Below are 23,268 nucleotides of genomic sequence, written 5' to 3' on the forward strand. Positions count from 1 at the left end.
CTGAAGCCTGCATGCCTAGAGCCCATGCTCCGCAACAAGAGAAGCCACCGCAACGAGAAGCCTGCGCACCACAATGAAGAGTAGCCCCCACTCGCTGCAACTAGAGAAAGACTGCATGCAGAAACAAAGCCCCAACACAGCAAAAAAATTAATTAATTAATTAATAAAAAAAAAAAAAAACTAAGTGGTCAGGGACTTCCCTGGCGGTCCAGTGGTTAAGACTCTGCACTCCCAATGCAGGGGGCACAGGTTCGATCCCTGGTCACGAAGGTCACACATGCCTCACTGCACGGTCAAAAAAAAACAAAAAACACAGCAAAACAAAAAAAAGAAGAACTGATCAGCCTTGTACACAGTAAGTGCTCAGTAAATATTTATGAAAATAATAAATATTGCTGTTGTTATTAATTCAGTTAAAAAATAAGTTGAGAAATGTTGTTTATAGTGAATCCTTTTGATTCTCATTGTAACATTATTATGCTGTAGAAAGTTATAGCCCACCTGGATTTTATTACACGGGCTCCATATTCAAACTCAGATTCAGAAAAAAAAAAAGAGAGAGATAAAACAAACTTAGATTCAAATTCTAGCAATACTTGTTAAAACAGCATAGGCTTGAAGTCATTTAACAGAGCTGGAACTATAGTTTCCTCTTCTGAGATCAAGTACCTATCCCATAGGCATATTGTGAGGATCAGAGGTAATGTACGTACAACATATCCTGCAGTTGCTGGTACATTGGGCCGTAGCCATTATTGCTCCACACTCCTCTCCTCCTCTCAGAGGGAAAGAATTCACAGACCGGATGCTCAGGTTTTACTTTTAAAGTTCCCATCCAAAAATATCAGTTCGGATGAAAAATATTGAAAAAGAATCATAGATATATGGTCTGTAGTGGGCAATTACTATTTTACACACAATTTAAGAAATTACCTGTATTTCAAAAGAATGTGGGAACTCTACTGCTTAATTGGTTGGAGGGTGTGACATGTTACATGGTGTCCACTAGGGAGCGATAAACACATTCATTAAGGGATACTGCTTCTTGTAAGCTTTGTGCACCTGTCAGATATTAAATATTACTTTAATTTTATTATTTTAATCTGGCTCTGAAACTTAAAGACTTTTAAAAATCTGTTAATTTTGCACTTAAAATTATTAATGGGTTGCTTTATTATTTTTAAGGTATTAAAAGGATTCATAATGTGTGTTTTCAAGAAAGTCGGCCTTTGCAAGTTATTTTTGAAAAGAATATGTGTTCTAATACACTAGTGATTCAACCAAGGTAATGAGTTCTCTGTTGTTTATTTTTATTTTTCTGAATATATTATGGTCACAGAGTAAAGAATTAATAGCCTAGAGTTTTTAAATCAGTTACATTTTTTTAAGCTAACACTGGACTTGTAGAAATCACCTTACAGGATCAAGAGGAAACCTTGAGAAAGATAAAAGTAGATAATAATAACTGCCTAATGGTAGAAATAATAATTTAGTGGCCAAAATGTTCTAGAAGTATCCCATCAGTGGCTTTCTACATCAAGTGGTATTAAGAGAAAAATATATTATCTAATAATACTTTGCATTTATATGGTGCCTTCTATCTGAGTCTTAACACACACAGCATGAGGAAATTTTAACACTTTTTACACGAACTGATTTTATCCCTAAGTGTTTGTTTGTTTGTTTGTTTTTTCTAGAGAATGAGTGGGACATATTTGTCAGTGAAAGGTACTCAATTTTTCAGTTAAGCTGTAGCTTAAACATTAATTACTTTGTAAGCCAAAAGATATTTTATCCTTATTGTTTTTTAAATTACAAAAGAAATACATGCTCCTTGCAATACATCTAAAATTTATAGAAGAGTGCAGAGATGAAAAATGGAAGTCTTTCTCCTCTACTTGCTGCATATATCCCACTTGGCAGGGGTTTAACATCTATTAACAATTTAGTGTAATCCTTCTATATCATCTTCTATTTATAGCCAGTCTTTCTATAACTTTCTTTTTCCCTATAGCTATGGATATCTTTCTTTCTTTTTCTCCTTCTCTCTCAAATTTATGTCACCTACTAGACACATACATAGTTTTTTAAAAGAAAATGTCCTACTATACTTATTGTTTGGCAACTTCCTTTTTTAGTGTCTATGTCAGTTTAGTTAAATCAATTTTATTCTTTTTAATGATTGCATAATTTTTAATTGTATGAGTGAACCATAATTTAGTTACCCATTACCCTATTAGTGAAAAAGTTGGTTGTTTCTGACTTTTTGCCATCACAAACAATGCTGCTAGTAGTGCATAAGATAGTGTATTAGTTATCTATTTCTGTGAAGCAAATTTCCCCACAACTTAAAGCTTTAAAAAAACCCAGATGTTTATTACTTCAAAATAATAAGTGTGGCTTAGCTGGGTGCTTTTGGCTCAAGGTTTCTCATGAGGTTGAAGTCAAGCCATCAGCCAGGGCTGTGGTCTCATTTGAAGGCTGAACTTGGAGAAATTCACTCCCAAGCTCACTGACATGGCTGTGGGAGGCCTCAAAAAGTCAGCTTCTAAGCTCACCCATGTGGTTGCTGGTAGGCCTCAGTTCCTCATCATGCAGGCCTCTTTGTAGGCTGGCCGATTGTCCTCACAACATGGCACCTGGTAACCAGAGAGAGAGGGGCGGTGGGGAGAGAAGGAAACTCCTATTATGGAAGACATAATCTTTTTTTTAATATTAAAAAAAAGTCATTTTTGGTGTTTATTTTATTACTAGGGAGTTTGAGCATCTTTTCATATATTTATTAGCAATTTGTATTTTTCTTCCTTTTTGAATTGCACATTCATGTTGTCATTTTTGGTATCAGGTTGTTTAGTATCTTGTACAACACCTCTCCCTTAACACTGGAAAAGTTTCCAGATTAATTTGGTAGGTGTTCCTGACATTTTGGCATCGAGAAACTCTCCTAACCTAATGTCTAGTAGCAGGGTAACACTAACATTACAGAAATTCTAAGAATCTCATTTTTATCTGACCTCACCTCAATTTAAAAAATAGGCCAGGGCTTCCCTGGTGGCGCAGCGGTTGAGAGTCCGCCTGCCGATGCAGGGGACACGGGTTCGTGCCCTGGTCCGGGAAGATCCCACATGCCGCGGAGCGGCTGGGCCCGTGAGCCATGGCTGCTTAGCCTGCGCGTCCGTAGCCTGTGCTCCGCAACGGGAGAGGCCACAACAGTGAGAGGCCCGCGTACCGCATAAAAAAAAAAAAAAGGGAGCCCAGGATGAAAGGGCATTTGGGATGTCAGGACAACCTTGAAAGAAATAGTTAATAATCTAGGACAAGTGACAAAGGGAAAGAGAATACAGGCAGCAGACTGCTTGTAAACCTCTACCCCTCGACTGCGTCTCCAGCATAGTTCACCCCAGTTCTGTTTGAACATCTCCGTTTTCTACTCTCTCCCTTAGGAGTATGATCCCAGGTCATTTTTGTTAAAAAATGTATTGGGTATGTGAAAGCATAGAATTAAAGATATTCTAGTGTTTGGTTTATTCTGTAGTTTTCACATGTTTTACTTAGAATATATTTTGCTATTCTCTTGGCCTTCAAATGATGTTGTAATTCTTTCTTTTTTTTTGGCTGCAGCGGAGCAGCTTTCAGGATCTTAGTTCCCCGACCAAGGATTGATCCCAGCCCCCAGCAGTGAAAGCGCCGGGTCCTAACCACTGGACCGCTAGGGGATTCCTAATGTTGTAATTTTAAGATATACTAAAAATATAGCAGCTCATATAGAAGAATGCAGATAGGTCTTTTGGGTAGGTTTTTCTAAATCCAGGACAATAAACCTATTTATTTCCAGGTTAAAGATGAGTCCCATTTAATATGATAATTTCTTTCTGTTTGTTCTTCAAATAATGTACTACTGTTCGTTACATTTTATAGAGTGCTTGCTGAGGCAATTGTTCTTTTTACATCGAGTCAAGAGGAAGTTACTCTTGCTGTTACTCCACTGAACGTTTGCATTAAGAGTTCTAATGAGGAATCAATGGGTAAGGATTATATCTGTCACTGTGCTTTGATGGAATATTACTTCCTGGCTTTCCTGATACTGTACGGTTATACAGTAAATATTAGTGACATAATACTTTTTCTTGTCTAAAAGGCAGTAAAATGTAGAAAGATCATTAAAATTTTTAAGAGACCTGAGAAATTTGTCACAATCAGTAATTACAATACTTGGCTTTGAAATTCAGATTGTTTTATAATTAGGAGAATGGGACTTCCCTGGTTGCACAGTGGTTAAGAACCCACCTGGCCAATGCAGGGGACACGGATTCGAGCCCTGGTCCGGGAAGATCCCACATGCTGCAGAGCAACTAACCCATGAGCCACAACTACTGAGCCCGAGTGCCACAACTACTGAAGTCCACGTGCCTAGAGCCTGTGCTCTGCAACAAAGAGAAGCCACCGCAATGAGAAACCTGTGCACCTCACAGAAACCTGTGAGGAAGAGTAGCCCCTGCTCTCCGCAACTAGAGAAAGCCTGCGCACAGCAATGAAGACCCAACAGAGCCAAAAATAAATAAACAAATAAATAAATTTATTTTAAAAAAATTAGAATGGTTACTGAGAAAAATATTTTTTCAGTTAAAATTTTAAGGTCTATTTCTCATCCTTTGTATTTAGCATAAAGAAAAATTAAGAGGCCAGCAATCCAGTTGAGATGATCTTTGACCACATAAAAAGGAAAAGTAACTTTAAGTTAGAAATGTAAGATATTCCAGATGGCAAATATATAGGGCAGAAAATGTGAATATTTCTTAATTAATGAAATATTATTTTTTATAAATTTATTTATTTTATTTTTGGCTGCGTTGGGTCTTCGTTGCTGTGTGTGGGCTTTCTCTAGTTGCGGCGAGCGGGGGCTACTCTTCCTAGCAATGCATGGGCTTCTCATTGCTGTGGCTTCTCTTGTTGCGGAGCACGGGCTGTAGGTGCGCGGGCTTCGGTAGTTGCGGCACGTGGGCTCAGTAGTTGTGGCTGGTGGGCTCTAGAGCGCAGGCTCAGTAGTTGTGGTGCACAGGCTTAGTTGATCCGTGGCATGTGGGACCTTCCTGGACCAGGGCTCAAACCCGTGTCCTCTGCATTGGCAGGTGGATTCTTAACCACTGCACCACCAGGGAAGCCCCAACATGAATATTAAGTCAGCTCTTCTCTAAATGGTTTCCATTTCTGAATCCATTTGATCTTTGTAACAAGTCTGTGATGTAGGTACTATTAGTATCCCCATTTTCTATATGAAGAATATGAAGCACAGAGAAACTAAGTGACTTGCCTGCTGTCACACAGTTAATAAGTGGTGGATTATGATCTGAATATAGACTGTCAGGCTCCAGGGCTTAGTCTCATTACCACTGTGCTCTTATTGCTTCTCTCAAAGTCCCATCTAGCATTCCGTTTTGGCACTCAGGGGTGCATGATCTGGAAAATATATGCTTGGCTAGTGAAAGGGTCTGTTTTATATTCATAATGCCATCTCTGAATAAATGGCCATTTATTCAGACACTGTCCCTTGTGAGCAGCTTTCTAATGAGTAGTTATAGCTATGGTTGACTGGGGACCCAATTGTTTAACTTTATTATTGAACTTACTGTATGCCAGCACACTGGGAGTGACATGAGCCTTTTTTTTAATTAATTTTTTTAATATTCTGTTTCATATTCTTTTCCATTATGGTTTATTACAGGATACTGAACATAGTTCCCTGTGCTATACAGTAGGACCTTGTTGTTTATCCATTCTCTATATAATAGTTTGCATCTTCTAGTCCCAATCTCCCAATCCAGCGACACCCCCACACCCCACTGCCCCTGGCAACCACAAGTCATGACATGAGCCTTCTTGATTGAGATGAAGGTATGTGTAAGGTATTGTTTGGTCCTTTTAAAATATATATACCATTTCTCCTTTGTTCTTACACTTACATAATTCATGTTCATTGAAGAAAATTAAAAACACATAAAAAGCACTAATAAAGTCACCTGAAATCCCACTGTCTAGAGACTCAATAGTTTGGTTCATCTCTTTCTATATACCTTAGATCTGACAACAGGAGATTGGTTTAGTGAAATACTATGAAGCTATTAAAAGTAGTCTTGGGAGTTCCCTGGTGGCCTAATGGTTAGGGTCTGGTGCTTTCACTGCTGTGGCCTGGGTCCAAGCCCTGGTCGGGAAACTGAGATCCCGCAAGCCATGTGGCGTGGCCAAAAAAAAGAAGTCTTGTGTGTGTGTATATATACATTTCTTTCTCTCTGGGTGTGTATGTCAAAGATGTTTATTGAAGTTAATTTTGTAGTGGAAAACACAAAGCACCAACACATAAATAATTAGGAAAATGTACTTATTGACATGGAAAAATAGTCAGGATATATTATTGAATAGACTATAAAATGGTATGCATAGTATGATCATATTTTCATTTTAAAAAATGCACATAAAAGTTTAATAAAATATTAGGGAACAAAATTCAACACCTCTGGGGGAAAAAAAATTCAACACCTCTGTTATTGTCTGTCTTTTGGACGATAGCCATCTTAGTGGGTGTGAAGTGTTATCTTATTGTGGTTTTGATTTTCATTTCTCTAGCAACTAATGATGTTGAGTATCTTTTTTTGTGTTCTTATTGCTTATTTCTATACCTTCTTTGGAGAAATGTCTGTTCACATTCACATCCCTTATTTTTCACTTGAGTTATTTGTCTTTTTATTTTTCTCCCCTTTTCATATATATGATTTCAAATATTTTCTCCCATTCTAAGTTGATTTTTACTTTTTTTTTTTTGGCTGCCCTGTGTGGCTTATGGGATTGAGGAAGTGGAGGCTGCCAGTCTCTTAAGGCCTGGGCCCAGACCAGAAACTAGCACCAGGTCACTCCACCATATCCTGTTGGTGAGAGCAGATGAAGAGCCCACTCACCCCAGATTCAAGGGGAGGGGACATAGACATAGACCCCACCTCTCAATGAAGGAATGTCAGAGAATTTGTGGCTATTTTTAACTTATCACTTATGCTTATATTTTCTTATCAAAATTTAACAAATACCTCTGGAACTAATTTTATTCTTTACTTTCCTATAACATTGAGCAGATTTGACCAATTCTGTATACAGTGAGATGTTTGTTGGGCCAGATGAGTTTGACTTCTTTCAAATTGGAGTCAACACTGAAATAACATTTTGCTTCAAAGAACTGAAGGTAAACCAAAATTTGTGTCCAATTAGAATTATCAATGGCAATTTTTAATAAAGATTTCACAATTTTTCCCCTTTTTTCCTTTTCAGGGAATGCTGACATTTTCAGAAGTTACACATGCTCCTATAGCCATTCATTTTGATTTTCCTGGGAAGTAGGTCCTTAGGAAATTTCTGAGTTTGTTTCTTTTTCTTTTGTCATACATTAATTAAAAAACCCTTTGGTTCACTTTGAAATTAATTCACACCTCAGGAATTCCTTAACTTTACTAACAACACTTATCAAACTAAAATTTTGAAAGATGTCATAACCTAGAGTTCTTTTTATTGGTAACTTAATTTAGAAAGATATATTATTCTGAAGAGTAAAAACATTTATAAACTTGACATACTGAATAAATTGCCAAATTAGAAAATTATACATGGCTTAAACAAGTTAAATCTCTATGAAACTAAAACTATGGTACTTCATATGATATTTCAGAACTAAAATTTCAGAGAGATTGGGCTAGGATGAATGTGTTTTATGAAATTGGATGTGATGATTTCTAAGGATCCTTTTAGTTCTTAGGACTGTCTCGATTTGTGAAAAGACAAGACTTTTACTGTTTCTTTTTACTCCAAAATTAAGTATCATTTTTTAATGTTTTCCCAATGTCCATCAGAAAATGAGTGTGAGTGTGATGAGTGTGATGTTTGCTCTGACTTTGCCTTTTTTAGACCCATGGCTTTAAGTATTGACGATATGTTATTGGAAGCCAACTTTATTTTGGCTACATTAGCTGATGAGCCAAGTAGAGCATCTTCTCCACAATCACTGTGTCTTTCACAAAAACGAAAAAGGTAAGGCCATGTTTTAACGTCTTTATTGGTTGGGATAAAGCCATTGCAGTCTTATTCTGAAATAATTCAATGGCATTCATTTAGGAAACAATTGAGGATGAAAACATTAGAAGATCAGAAATTTTAACTGAATCAGGAAAGCTCCAGGAAGACCTAACTGTAATAGAGAAATATCACCCATTTTTCACTAGATATTTGCTTTTTCTCTTACGATCACAATTTAACAGGACTGCCTGGTTTATCTTTGTTGTTACCTAAAACTCATTTCCATTTTCGGTAGTTGTTTTTTAGGAGTGATATAGTGTTAAGGTTCACAGGAAAGTTTGTATTCACTACCCAGAACTCTCTTTCTTAGAGAGAGAAACAGCCATTGCTTTTCTTTCTTTTTTTCCCCTTTTGTCTCCCTCTCTTTTTTTTTTTTTTCTTTTTTTAAATTTTGGCTGCGCTGCGCGGCTTGAGGGATCACAGTTCCCCGGACCAGGGATTGAACCTGGGCCACGGCAGTGAAAGCACCGGATCCTAACCGCTGGACCACCAGGGAGCTCCCCCTTTTGTCTCTTAATAACTTTTTTTTTGGTGGAAGGTGCTTCATTGTAAAAGTAACATAAACTTACTATGGGAAATTCGGAAAATGCAGGAAAGTACAAAGAATAAATTTAAAAACACCGACAATTTGACCGTCTAGTGATAGTCACTGTTAATGTTTGGCACACTGTGTTTTCTTTCAGACTTTTAATTTTGCATACAGTTGCATTTTAAAACAAGATTGGGTCATATAGCATATGTAGTTTTGTATTCTGTTTTTTCCCACAAAATATTATATTGTGAACATTTTCCAGTATTGCTGATAATAACTTGGAAACATGATTTTTAATGACTCTATACAATTTTATCATACAGATATATTGTAATTTATTTGACTTTTTTTCTAACTTCACCCTATTACCGTGTCACAGGATTGTCTCATACACATTGGGTTGCTTTACTGAAAAATTTGAATCTGTCAAGAGAATTTCTAAATAATCATGTATGTAAATCTTAACTTTCAACAATTAGTTCAATGTTATTTCAGTATATTCCCTAAACCAGTGTTATTGTCATCCCATATTGATCCATTAGTTATATAAAAATATATCTTTCAAAGTAAACAGTTCATTCACTTAATCTCTATTAATACCTCAGGTCAGAGCTGATACATTCAAATTCAGAGGCTGGTAAAAATGCAACCAGCAAGGACGCAGAGTATATCTCAAGAAAAGCAGTACCCAAAAGGCTTTATTCTGAGACTCGCACGAACATCTCTTCATTGGAAAACTGTGGCAGCCCTTTAACGGAAAGAGAGAACAGAGACATTAGTGAAGTACCAGAAAGCAGTGTCAGTGACACGGAGGAAGTGCCAAGATCTTCATATCTCAGGAAGGTAAAAGAAAAACACTGAGACACAGCTTCATCTTAGTCAAGAATTCTCATCATCCGTCTCCCTTTGCAATCTCCCTGCCTCAGCCCACCCCCAATATCCGGGAAATTAATTTTATTATTTTTTGATAGGGGAGAGGTGAAACCAGTCTGACATGGAGAAAAGGCTGATTTACAGAATGTCAATACGAAATAGTTAAATTGCTCATTGAGTAATTCTAACAAAGTATATTCAAATAGAAATTTGAGTCACTTGTTTTAAAGAATAAATTATGATTTCTTATAGCATACTTATCTTTGAATACAAATAATATGCTAAAGTCATATACTTTGTTATCTAAAATACATGTTCTTCTAATTTTATTTTTCAAGTTTGGTTGGGAAATCCTTTATTCATGGTAGTACAAATGTAAATTTCATCACAACAAACATCACAAATTCCTTCATAGTGGTGTCCCAGTTAAGAACATTATTATGTTACCAACATTTTACTAGATGGATGATAAACTTCACAAAATGCTATAATGTTAAACCTTAAGAAATCCACTGAACTAAAGATAAACATAATTTATTAGAAGTATCAAATAATGATAGTCACTATTTTACATGTTTATATTAATGTTTTATTCAAGCTTGTTTTGCTGTTGTTATTATTATTGGTTTGGAAATATGAGTTTCTTAGAGTTAGAAATAACTCTAAGGAGAAATAGTATTACTAAAAGTCACTACTTACACTGTATGAAGACTTTTAGGGTAGTAAAATTGGATAGTAAACTCCACTTATTATTCAGTTTGATGCCACAGTGTTTATTGAATACCTGTTATATGCCTGGCACTTATGGCAATTTTCTTTTCTCGTGAATTACTAGCTTGGCCATAAAGTGAAAACTGAAATCTGTCTTTTCATTATACAGAAACATTTTCCTCGTCCTGTTTTTTGGTCACACATATTGTGCTTACTTTTTCGCAGGCAGCAACAGGAACACATTTTCCTGCTGCTTCACTTCCCTGAAATTCACTAAGATTGCCAATTTCCTCACTAGGGAAAGTGACATTTAGAGCTGTAAGCTCCATGAGTACCATTACAGCACTCTTTTCTTCAAATTTCCTATCATGTCACTTAAATTCTAAATTCTAAAAAGAAAGTTCTATTTTTAAAGGGAATTATTTGCCTTAACTCCTGCAAAAATGAAATTACATTATGGGTAAATAATTTAGACCATTATCATCTTCTATATGAACTACGGTGAGCCTTCTGATTGACCTCCATGCATCCATTCTCCTCTGGTTTCCTCCACAGTGTACCAGAAGATTCTTTTGAGACCTTATATTTACAATGAGGTATAGGACTCCAGAGCACTGGCTCTAGAGTTTCTGGGTTGGAATCTCTGTCTTGCCACTTATTAGCCGTGTAACTTGGATAAGTTACTTATCTTTGCTTCAGTTTTCTTTCTGTTAGTAAAATGGGAATAATAATAATGCTACCCAATTGAATTGTTGTGAAAATTAATTGGGCTAATACAAGGAACTGGCACATGGTCAGTGCTCATTAAATGTTAGTTATTGTTATACATCACTCTCCTGCTTTTATTGTCTCTTGGATCATTCTGCTTCTCCCATAGGATTTCACCTAAACTCCTTGGAATGGCATTCAGGGACTTTCCCTAGGGTATTTAATAAAATCTTCTCATTTCCTCCCCTGAGGTCCAGTTCCAGCCCTTCAGAGTATGTTTTAATGTCTGGTAGAGTTAGTATCCCTTTGTAGATTTGGTCAGTTTTTCCTGGCTATTCCTGAATGTGTTTTTTTTTTTTTTTTTTTTTGTGGTACGTGGGCCTCTCACTGTTGTGGCCTCTCCCGTTGCAGAGCACAGGCTCCGGATGCACAGGCTCAGCAGCCATGGCCCACGGGCCCAGCCGCTCCGCGGCATGTGGGATCTTCCCGGACCGGGACACGAACCCATGTCCCCTGCATCGGCAGGCGCACTCTCAACCACTGCACCACCAGGGAAGCCCTGAATGTGTATTTTTTACTTGAACTTTGATATCAACTTATCTAGTTCCAGAAAAAGTCTGTTGGTATTTTTTTAATTGGGATTTCCTTAAATTTCTGTTAACTTGGAGATGTTACGAGACACCTTTATGATGTTGAGTCATTCTATCCAAACACAGGCAATATATTTCCACTTGTTAGGTCTACTTTTGTGTCTCTCAGGAGTGTCTTAAAATGTTTCTCATATACATTTACACATTTAAGTTTATTCCTATGTAATTAACCTTTTATATTGCTATTGTGAATAGTTTTCTCTACCATTATGTTTTCTGACTGCCTGTTGTTTGCGTATATGAAGGATACTTTTTTGTGTGTGTTAATTTTATATCCTACTACCCTGCTGAATTATTTTATTGTTTCCATTAGTTTTATCATTGATTCTCTCAGGGTTTCCAGACATGCTATATGTCATTTTTATATAGAGATAGTTTCATTTCTTCTTTAATCTCTCCAACTGACTCTTTTGTTCAGTTGTGTTAGCACATAATCTTTAGTACAACATTAACAGTGGAGAGAGTGGGCATGCTTGCTTAGTTCCTGATCTTAGTGGAAACATTCAGCAAATGCTTTTGTGTTCTACTTTTGTTCATACTATTGCTCCTACAGTCTGGGGTGATAGTATTCCTTTTTTCACCGTTCAAACCCCTACCCACCCTTCAAAACCCAGCTCAAGTGATACGTCTCTTTTTGAAGTCTTCTCATTCTAATCAAATCATTTTGTTTGTTTTATTCATTATTAATGTCACGTAATAATTTAATAAATATGCTTGTTACTCCACTAGGTAGATTGTGAGCTCATCGAGGACAGGCCTGAGTCTTACGCATCTCTGTATTCCTAGTGATGCACTAGGAATACCAGTGGTTGGCAAACCTTCAGCCCCGGTTTGGGATAGGCTAAGAAAAATTTTTAAATCCTTCAAGTAGTATCACAAAATTCCAAAATGAAATCAATTTTAATTCACCTTATTTAAAAAGATAAATAATATGGTAGTATTCTACTTTGGGAAAGGGCATTTTCAAAATTAAACTGTTGTAGAGGAGTATTACTATATTCTAATATTCAAATGACCAATATTTTTTTCCATTGTGGATTTTCAATAAGTTATATACAGCTCTCAGGGGCACCAAAATGGGGGAAATATCTATATTATTATCATATTTTTTATTGAAGTATTATTGACCTACAACACTCTGTTAGTTCTAGGTACAGAACATAATGATTTGATATTTCTATACATTACAAAATGATCACAATAAGTCAATAGCAAATTTAGGGCAGTTTTCAGAGACCAAAGTCACCATACAAAGTTATTATAATATTGTTGACTGTATTCCCCCACGCTGTACATTTCATCCCCATGACTCATTTATTTTGTAACTGGAAGTTTGTACCTCTTAATCTCCCTCACCTATTTCACTCATCCCTCCACACCCCTCCCCTCTGGCAACCACCTGTTTTTTGTATCTATGAGTCTGTTTCTGTTTTGTTACGTTTGTTCATTTGTTTTGCTTTTTGGATTCCGTATATAAGTGAAATCATACTGTATTTGTCTTTCTCTGACTTATTTCACTGAACGTAATACCTTCTAGGTCCATTGATGTTGTTGCAAATGGCAAGATTTTATTCTTTTTCGTGGCTGAGTGATATTCCACTGTGTACACACACCACATCTTCTTTATCCATTCTTCTATCGGTGGACACTTAGGTTGCTTCTATATCTTGGCTATTATAAATAATGCTGCAATGAACAAAGGGGTGCAGATATCTTTTTGAATTAGCGTTTTTGTTTTTTTTCTGAAAAATAGGCAGGAGTGGAATTGCTGGATTGTATGGTAGTTCTATTTTTAAGAGAATATGAATATTATTTTTAAATTTTTATAATAATTTATCTTCTTACCCAATTTGTATAGGGCTTGGACTAATTCCAAGTTGTATGGCCATTCATAAACTTTCTCCATTAGAAGACTGTTATATACCAGGGAAGGGCTTGATCATCCAGCCATGAAAGATTTAAAGGCCAAAGAGTAGGTAGGGAAAAGAGGGGGTAGCAAATGACATTTATCTTAAGTCAATGGCAAATTCAGGGCAGCTCTCAAAGTCCAAAGTAAACTAGTAGGTTTTTAGTTTAATGTAGCACAGTAAGCATTATGAAGAGCTATTTGCACATGATATTATACATTGAACAGACACAGATGCTATCATTAGGTCAATTCCAGCCTTTGGCTCTTGACCTTGGTTAACACTAGACTCTTCAGAAGCAACTGAGACTATGCCTCCAATTAAAATCAAAGCCAGTGTATTAGTTTCCTATTGCTGCTAAAACAAATTACCACAAATTCAATGGCTTAAGACAACACAAATTATCTTACAGTTCAGAAGTCCAAAATGGGTCTCACTGAGCTAAAATCAAGGCGTTGGCAAGGCTGTGTTCCTTTGTGGAGACTCTAGGGAAGAATCTGCTTTCTTGCCTTTCCTATCTTCTTGAGATCACCTGCATTCTTTGATTGTGGTTTCCTTCCAGCTTTAAAACCAGCAATGGCCAGTCAAGTCCTTTTCACATTGCTTCACTCTGATGCTGATTCTTCTCTGCTTTTCACATTTAAGGATCCTGTGAGTCCACTGGGCCCACCTGGATAGTCCAGGTCACTGATTAGCAACTTTATTCCATTTGCTACCTTAATTACCTTTTGCCATGTGATATAACATATTCACAGGCTCCTGGGATTAAGACATGGACATCTTTGGGGGTGCGGGCAGGCCATCATTCTGCCTACCACAGGCTATATCACAGCTAATTTGGGGTGTTTCATCTGGAGCAAGGGTTCAACAGCTGCTGTCAGAACTGCCCCATGCAGAGGCCATCTTCACCTTCTGATGTGTGAGGATGAGCCAAGAACAGGAATCATTCATTTATTCATTCTTGTTACCTACCATGCAACTCCCACAGGTATTTGTTGAGGGCCTTGTGTTGTAGATGTGGGGTATACAATGGTATGCAAAATAAACAAGAAAGGTTCCTAAACTTGATTATAGACTCGGAGGGAGATAGACATTAAACAAATAGTCACATGACTAAATATTTGATAATTTTTAAAAACCTGTGGTAAGTTCAATAAAGGAAAAGTTTAAGGTGCTTTGAGAGGATTTAAGGTATGAACTGACCTAATCTAGGAGGTCAGAAAGTCTTCTTTGAAATTGGTGTTTGAGCTGAACTGGAAAGGATGAGGTAGTAGGGGGGAGTTGAGTGGATGTGTGGCATGTGCAAAAGCCCCTGTGATGGAGGGAGCGTGCTGGTTTTAAGGAACTGGAGGATGACCAGTGTGGTTAGCAGGCAGATAGGCAGGGTGAAACAATGGCACAGGGTGAATGAAACTAGAGTAATTGGTGAGTGCCGATTCATGCCAGATGTAAACAGCCATGTAAACGGCCATATAAAGTACTGTGGCATTTAAAGTATTTGAAGGATTTTAACAGGGAGGGCTGCCAGAGTTGAATTTTTGAAAGATAACCTTAGTTGCAGCTACTATGTGCAGAATGGGATGCAGTGAGGCAAGAATGGAAGTTTAGTTGTGGCATCTGAGAGATGGTGATTCAGTAGCAATGGAGAGAAGCGGCCAAAGTAGACAGCTAATTGAGGAGGTAGAAGCAGCGGGACTCTGTGATGGATTGGTTACGGGGCTTAAGGGAAAAGGAGGTATCAAGGTTTGGAGCAACAGGTTCAATGCTCACTAAGGTCATGAATTCTATTTTGGACATGTTAAGTGGCAGACATCAAGTAGGTAGTAGGATATATGAAGTTCAAATTCTGTGAGACTCCCTGACATATACATACATAGTAATTTCTGCCAGCAGTGTGAATGAAAGTTCCTAGGGAGAGGGTGCAGGGGAGAGTACTGCCATCATTTAAAGCAGTGGTTCTTAACCAGGGCCAGGGGACGTTGGGCAGTGTCTGGAGACAATTCTGGATGTCACAGTTCAGGAAGGAGGGTGCTACTGGCATCTAGTGGGCAGAGGCGAGGGATGCTGCTCAACATCCTCCCACGAGCAGGACAGCCCTCACAACAAAGCAGCATCAGGCCTCAAATGTCAGTAGTGCTAAGGCTGAGAAACCCTGATTCAAAGGCTGGTAGAAGAGGGTAAGCCAGCTAAAAAGTCTAAGAGCAACCAGGAGAATGCAGCATGAGGAAGGTTTGAGAAGAAAGTGTCCGAGTGACTATCAAGTGGGATGGAGACTGAAAATGGTAATTGGCTTAAGGATCTGGCAATTTTTGGTGACCATCTTGAGAAGTGCTTCTGTGTGAGGGTCAGGAGCTTTTTTAGATAGGATGGAAGAATAGGAGAATGAGAAAAGGGAGAAAGCAAGTGTAGACAACTCTACAGCAGAGGTAAGGATGGAGGGAGGAAGGGAATGAGGCTATTTATATATTTTAATGAGAGACATTTAATTATTTTTAAATGCTGACATTTTTATCCAGTAGAGGAGAGGCATGGGAGGGGCTGGGAGTCAGAGACAGGGAGAGAAGGACTGGCTCTAGTCAGGAGTAGCTGCTTCTGTCGCAGCAGGAGGGAAAAGGAGAGAAGATGGATGGAGTCGAGCAGGATGGCCTACAGTGTCTCCCTTTATCTCTGTCTCCCACAGCCTTAGTGTTAGTTTCTTTTTTTCTTTCTTTTTAAAATTAATTAATTAACTAATTTGGCTGCGCCGGGTCTTAGTTGTGGGACGCGGGATCTTTGTTGCGGCATGTGGGATCTTTAGTTGCATTTGCCGCATGTGGGACCCAGTTCCCCGACCAGGGATTGAACCTGGGCCTCCTACACTGGGAGTGCGGAGTCCTAGCCACTGGACCACCAGGGAAGTCCCTGGTGTTAGTTTCAATGGCTCAGGCAAGGTAGTCAGAAGCAGACCACTGATCCCACACTGTGTGCCTTTGGAGTCCAGGGAAGGGTTTTATTTTAGGATGTTTTGGGTCACTCAAGAAGGTTCTGGGTATTTCATGAACCATCACTATTAAAGTTAGGGGGACCACCTTGGCTGAGTTTCTGAAAAGGGGTATTTGATGAGCACTAACTTGCTTTGAATAGACAGTACAGTTACTTTTTTCCCCTCCAGTTTTCTTGCATGTTCTTTGGAGCAGTTTCTTCTGACCAACGAGAACACTTCAACCACCCTTTCCACAGTCTGGCAACAGCAAGTGACAGTGAAGAGGACGTGAATAATGGCAGTTTTTCTACATTCTAACACTTAATGATGGCTGAGCTGGCCCCCCACCCATTTACTGGCTCACTTGCACCTCAAACTCATTTTCACACTTAAGCCTATGAAGATATTGTCTTGGACTTCCTTGAAATGGATAATGGGCTGCTGGTTTTCTAAACATCTTCTTATACAACAACCATATCTAGAAATAGCTGCTTTTCAAGTAAATGTAATTTGCTTTAAATCCATTATGCTTCTTGGGAGGGAGAAGTTTTCTGTGCAGGGAAAAAGCTCATTAGAATTCTTCAATTCAGGGAATTCCCTGGTAGTGCAGTGGTTGAGTCCGCCTGCCAATGCAGGGGACACGGGTTCAAGCCCTGGTCCGGGAAGATCCCACATGCTGCGGAGCAACTAAGCCCGTGTGCCGCAACTACTGAGCCTGCACTCTAGAGCCCATGAGTCACAACTACTGAAGCCCGCATGCCTAGAGGCCATGCTCCACAACAACAGAAGCCACCGCAATGAGAAGCCCGGGCACCGCAATGAAGAGTAGCCCCTGCTCACCGCAACTAGAGAAAGCACGCGTGGAGCAATGAAGACCCAACACAGCCAAATAAATAAAATTTAAAAAAATAAAAAAGAATTCTTCAATTCAGTGCACATTCACACTAGAGTTTTTAGCATTTTCTTTACCAGTTTTATAAAGGTATTTAAACTTTCTTTAGCAGCCATTTTGAGTGCATCAATATGGCTTGTAGAGTTCAGCTATCTTCTGTGTTTGATTGCAAACATTTGAGTTTTGGTGCTTTCAGACATAGTAAAAAGTTATGCATGTAATGCCACAACATTTTTGGTCTATTGCTTGCTATATTTTGTTAAGATTTTAAGTAAAAAAATATGACTTTAAAATTTTGCAGTGTGATGCAGAAAAGAAGTGATGCCAAAAAATTATTTCTGTATTATCTGATATAGAGCAACAGCCTCCACTGCCAAGAAAGCCTGGGTTTGGAGGGGAATGAGGTGGAAGATGCACGTCTCTGTTCTTTGCCTCTTTAAGAATTAGCTTCTTACCTGCACAGAATAAAAAATCTGGCACAGAAATATTGTTATATAACATCTTATGATGTGTGCCTCTCCCTCTCCCAAACCTGTTTAGAATCAGTTATAACCTGACAAACTAGACTTTTGTAACACCTTAATTGTTAAGCCTGTGAAACCATCAAATCACAAGGAAATGTTAACTGGCAAGCAATTGTGCTTTAGATTTTGTGAGGAATTAATAATAAGACAAAGGTGGCTGAGTGGATTAGTAAACTTTCGAACTGTGAACAGAGTTCAAACTAAAACCAGAATGAGTTTGGCTCTTGTAGCTTGGTAATGAGTCATAGCTACCCACAATAACCTAATAAAAACTCAAGTTCATCCCAAAATGTTCCTCAGTGAATGAAACCGGGCTTTCATCAAGCTTTTTTTGGAAACTGGCAATGCCCACATAATTTCACATTGTAGGCTAAAGATTTATGTATTTTTTGCTTACACTGATGACTAACACTGAATTTCACATATTCCTAATAAATGCAGATGACTACACAGAGAACATTTATACCCGAGAGTAACTGTAGGTCTCCTTGCTGAGGATGAAGTTTCTTGTTCGCTCACTGAAATGGGCCAGGGCAGTTTAGGCTGTGAAGGCATCATCATCATCATCAGTCATCACCTAGATGCAGCACTGGTCTGTAAAAGATAGTTACACTGTCAAATTGTATATAGTTTGGATTTTAGAATTTGGATACAGAATGCTAAATTTAAATGACACCAGATTTTTGTTTGACTTCACATACCATTTAGAAGATGCAAAAGCCTTCTCAGCTGGGAAACCATCTATATGTTACATTCAATTATTAATCCAGTTTGATGAATTTTTGAGGAAGCTAAACTGATGTAGTAAATGAGCTGGTGAAAAAGAGCCTTAGTGAATAAACTAGTAAAAGACAGAAATGATAGCTACACAGTATGGAGTCACTGCTAGACTAAGAGGCTTGGAAATGAGGACATGATAGGGACCAACAAAATCGATGTCAAGGGCCAGTGTCTTATTTTGTTACCACTCAAATTAAAAGGAGTACACAGATTAGTATAAATACTATATTTATTAAATATCTTTACAGTTTATTTAAATGTATTTACAGAACTATTCCTGCATAAGTTATACTTCAGACATCCAATTCAGGTCATTGCCTCTTGGGTAAGACAAATAATGATAGTCTCAACAGAAAAAAGCAGCTCATTAGTATACACAAATTCAGACTTGCTTCATTATTTAGCCATCTTTGCCACAAACTACCTGCTCACAGTTAAAATTTTGACATGGACACTGTCGATTTTTAGTTGAAGTTCAATTTTGCAAAGAATTTAATTTTTTTAAACAATAGAATCCAAATGTTTTCTGTTTCACATTTTGTTTTATAAGCAGATTTTGGTTTTTTGATGTTGTAAAATTTGTTAAATGCAAAAATGTGAGTTTCCAGGAAAATTGGATGCTGTAGCTTCTACCAAAGATAGCTGGTATAAGGTGACAAGGAACCATGAACTTAATCAGAAGTACAAACATTTACAGTTCTAGCCAATCTTGTTTACAATCTCCAAAACACTCAAAACTGACTCAGTGAATTCCCACAATTACTGCCTTGTTACATGATGTGGTATGTTGGTGGTACTGAAGGCGGTACTGAAAGCTACTATTCTATCCAGAACGAATGCAACCGATGTGATAAGATACTCGCCCATCATGCAAAGCTCGAAATCTAGTTTCTAATCTAGTTACAGCCCAACTCCCAGACATGCACACCTGGAATGGATTCTTTTGTGATTTAGTACCCATCAACCATGTCAAGCCAGTACAGTAATTCAGGACAAGTAACTTGTTTTCCCCACCTCATTTCTTCTTTCAGTTTTTAGGAGCCTATGGACTCTATTGCGTATCCATTCAGTGAATTCTTTTTTGTGCGCAGGCAGCTTAAGTTCACAGGAAGAAATAAGGTTCTGATATGTTTAGAGTGCACACTTTAAAACAGAACAAAATAAAAATTTCAAGCATGTGATAAAAATATTGATTTTTATAATACAGTATTGCTTTATAAATATAGATGGAAAAGCTATAAACTTTACTGGTCTTTGGTGCATCCAGAGAGGGATAAATAATTTGCCATTTGTAAATTAGAAATCCAAATTCTCTTTTGTTATAAAAGTCCACTACGTGAGGCAAATGTATCAATATGTGTGTTTATACTGCTTGATTTAAAATACAATTAACACATCAAGTTCAGAATTAGACCCACCAAGTGGTATATCTCAGGCACACCCCACAAAGACTTGGGTCCTGTGACATGGAAAATTCCAGTATGAGTACTACACAGCCTCTGACCACTGACAGTGGAAGGAGAGTTACTTGTTAAGCAGCACTCCAACAGACCCCCGCAGTCATAAAATTAAGTGCATAACACAAAATGGGCAGGGGAAAAAAAGAAAATATTTTGTGTCCCAAATCTACAGGCCAGGTCCAAAGTCAGTTCCCCTGTGAAACTCAATTCTTGTCCCACTATTTCCAACATCCCTGGAACAAACACACTGTCAATTTCTAATGCTCATTTCTCAAAAAAGAGTAAGTTGATTAAATGAGTTGTGTAAAAAGCCATCAATCTACCTTTATGAAGATTGTGTTTGGGGCTTCCCTGGTGGCGCAGTGGTTGAGAGTCCGCCTGCCGATGCAGGGGACACGGGTTCGTGCCCCGGTCCGGGAGGATCCCACATGCCGCGGAGCAGCTGGGCCCGTGAGCCATGGCCGCTGAGCCTGCGCGTCCGGAGCCTGTGCTCCGCAACGGGAGAGGCCACAACAGTGAGAGGCCCGTGTACCGCAAAAAAAAAAAGATTGTGTTTGAGGGGTTTAGATGAGTGCAGAGAAAGCCAGTGACGTGACCAGCACTGCTCTTACCAGGAATTAAATGTATGCATTGGAAAATTAATACAAAATATATCCAGATCATAAGGCTCCATACCTCTGACCAGAAATAATTAAAAACCCAACAAAAGAACTGAAGTTGTCAGCCCAAGTGTAAATGTATTCCTTCCAACAAAACCCTTCTGGATGCAACTTTCTTTACTTTTTAAATACACAGAGACTGCAAATAGTTTGTGCAAAATAAATACCCCGCCACTTGCCACTCACGCTTCTGTGTTTTATCACAGCACGATGGATTCTCATTATTTAAACAGAGTCTCTCTCCACCCCCCACCCCACCCCCCATCTCCTCTACCAAAGAATTCTGTTTTGTCAAGTTAGGGTAGTTAAGGCATTCTGACATGTAATTAAAGGTGATTCAAAATAGATATCTAACATTATGCCAATTTAGGAATAGTAGATAAATTACTGAACGGCTTACAAATGAATAACTCATTCTTATTATAAATGAAATGCCTGTTACAAGCATGATGCATTGAAATATAGTAATGACATGTACATGGTACATGTTAAACAATTTTAAATAAAACAAAAGCTTGACAGTTACTCAAATATACAGTACAAATTCACAAAACAAAATCTTTTAAAACAAGTTGAGGTAACCTCAAACATAAGTTTTAATGCAATAAACCAGGGAGTAAGTATCTCCTTTAGAGAAAGAGACTTTCTATATTCTCAAGTAGATTCTCATTAGGTTTAATTGCATTCTCATCTATACACCAATGTTACCTGACATATATAAAACATGGCTTTAATTTAAGGATTTCTAAGTATATATATTTTTCTACCACGAAGTTAATGAAGGAAAAAAACTGACCCAAAAATATATATCTTTACAGCAGTCGACTTGTACACAAACCTTAAAAATAAGTTTGAGTTTGCAGATAATGGAAAAACTGAATGTGGGGTAATTTTATAAGGAAACTATACACTGCAAGATGGCTATTCGGAAACTGTAAACATTAAGCTTGATTCAGAAACCCCTAAATTTCTGTGTAGGGCAAATGCAAATGTCATATCATCACTAGGAGTTTTCCTCGTGGACTCCTGTGCCGCTGCCCACAGTGTTCTTTCCACATGGACTCCCTGAATTTGGTACATGCTCTATAGAAAGCAAGGCTACTAACAACAGGTCTAAGAGTGAGACAAGGGGTATAGTGTGACCATCAAAGGCCAACAAAATTCAAAGTTAGAGCTGTTCCATTCTCAACCCATCAGGCCTGTGGGCCTAAAGCTCCCACACGGGGGCATCATATCAGACAGCTGGGAGGAATTTCAGCTGTAACATTAAATTTGTAGGCTTTGAGGAATTTTATAACCTTGAATAATATTTCCATTAAAAATTTTTGGTAAGGAGTCTCCCCAAACCCCTCTGCAGATCAGGCCACCAGCCTGTGATATGCAGTAATCAATAAACTGCTGAAACTTTCATCACAGGAGCACAATTAATCATCTTTTAAAAACCATGAAACATTTGCACATATAGAACTAAACTGAATTTTTCTTCCAACTTGTAGCCAAAAAAAAGCCCCCCAGATCAAGATTTTGTAATCCAGAACAATGTTTTAGAGCAAGATTATAAGCCCCTGAAAAACAGAGGAGTTTATAATGAAAACATAAAGCCACACACCCAATCATAACACAGACTGTATAGTACACGTGTAACATATCTTTTGATGAACAACGTATGTTTCTAGTAGATGTACCATAACATACAATTTGTGTTAGACTTTTAAAATCCCTTTAACATTCTAATTTTGAATTCACTTTACCAATATTACTCATTTTCAATACTTCAACCGTTTTTGAAAAGTAATAAGATATTTTGGCTTTGAAAACCTCCATCCCATCATGGAAAGGACAATGTGAAGTGAAGGCCAATCTTCAAATCTTGATTCTCTTCAAATGTTGCTGGCAGATATGAGCTAGTGAATGACAGTAGTGGTTCTCAACAAAGATCTCAATGGGGTCTCAAAAAGACAGGCAAAAGGCTTACATCACTGGCCACTGAGATCAGTAGCAAAGAAACATGGTCCTGCCAGCAGGATCAGCACACACGGTAGGGGAGAATTTGGGATGATGAAAGGAGAGGCAGGAGTTGACACCTAGGTGAGTCAGTCTGTATACTCAGCCACTATTGAGAGAAGGACAGTGATGTCATCTGGCTTTCCACCTAAAATGAAAATGAAAACGTATTTATATATTTTAAAAGGAAAAGTCAATAAAAAATGTAAGCCTAAATAAATAAATACTAGGAAGCAAATACTAGCATTTCAGGCAGGTTTGGTTTGTCAATATACTCTGGCAGAAAAAAGGAAAGAAACCAGTTGATAAATAGTTAAAACGCACCAAGAAATTACATGTAATTTAATTGAAGCTTTAAAAGAAAAAACCTTCCCTGCTCCTTTACAACAGCTCTGTTAAAATGGCCACCCCCATATCCTGTGTTTATAGCAATCGCAACAACGACCAAATGTGGCTAAGATTAATTCTGCCTGACAAACAAGTTACATGTTATA

The 23,268-nt window shown here is 37.9% G+C and overlaps 2 protein-coding genes across 2 annotated transcripts in view; one reads left to right on the plus strand and one right to left on the minus strand.

Moving 5' to 3' along the window:
• The window catches only part of RAD9B (RAD9 checkpoint clamp component B), a gene marked incomplete at its 3' end in the record, with an annotated part of 30,138 nt that extends 13,365 nt beyond the window's left edge, over nt 1-16,773 (plus strand). Inside the window, exons 5-11 of the mRNA XM_081252283.1 lie at nt 1,186-1,285; nt 3,919-4,025; nt 7,122-7,228; nt 7,315-7,379; nt 7,945-8,067; nt 9,250-9,487; nt 16,645-16,773. Coding sequence (XP_081108409.1) covers nt 1,186-1,285; nt 3,919-4,025; nt 7,122-7,228; nt 7,315-7,379; nt 7,945-8,067; nt 9,250-9,487; nt 16,645-16,773 — 869 coding nt within the window. The remainder of the gene's footprint in view (nt 1-1,185; nt 1,286-3,918; nt 4,026-7,121; nt 7,229-7,314; nt 7,380-7,944; nt 8,068-9,249; nt 9,488-16,644) is intronic.
• A 2,089-nt stretch (nt 16,774-18,862) lies between these two features.
• The window catches only part of PPTC7 (protein phosphatase targeting COQ7), a 41,763-nt gene continuing 37,357 nt past the window's right edge, over nt 18,863-23,268 (minus strand). Inside the window, exon 6 of the mRNA XM_081253092.1 lies at nt 18,863-22,922. Within this exon, the coding sequence (XP_081109218.1) occupies nt 22,864-22,922 (59 nt within the window). The 3' untranslated portion in view covers nt 18,863-22,863. The remainder of the gene's footprint in view (nt 22,923-23,268) is intronic.

This window comes from Mesoplodon bidens (genome assembly GCF_964165515.1).
Source record: "Mesoplodon bidens genome assembly, chromosome: 13".
Taxonomy (NCBI): domain Eukaryota; kingdom Metazoa; phylum Chordata; class Mammalia; order Artiodactyla; family Ziphiidae; genus Mesoplodon; species Mesoplodon bidens.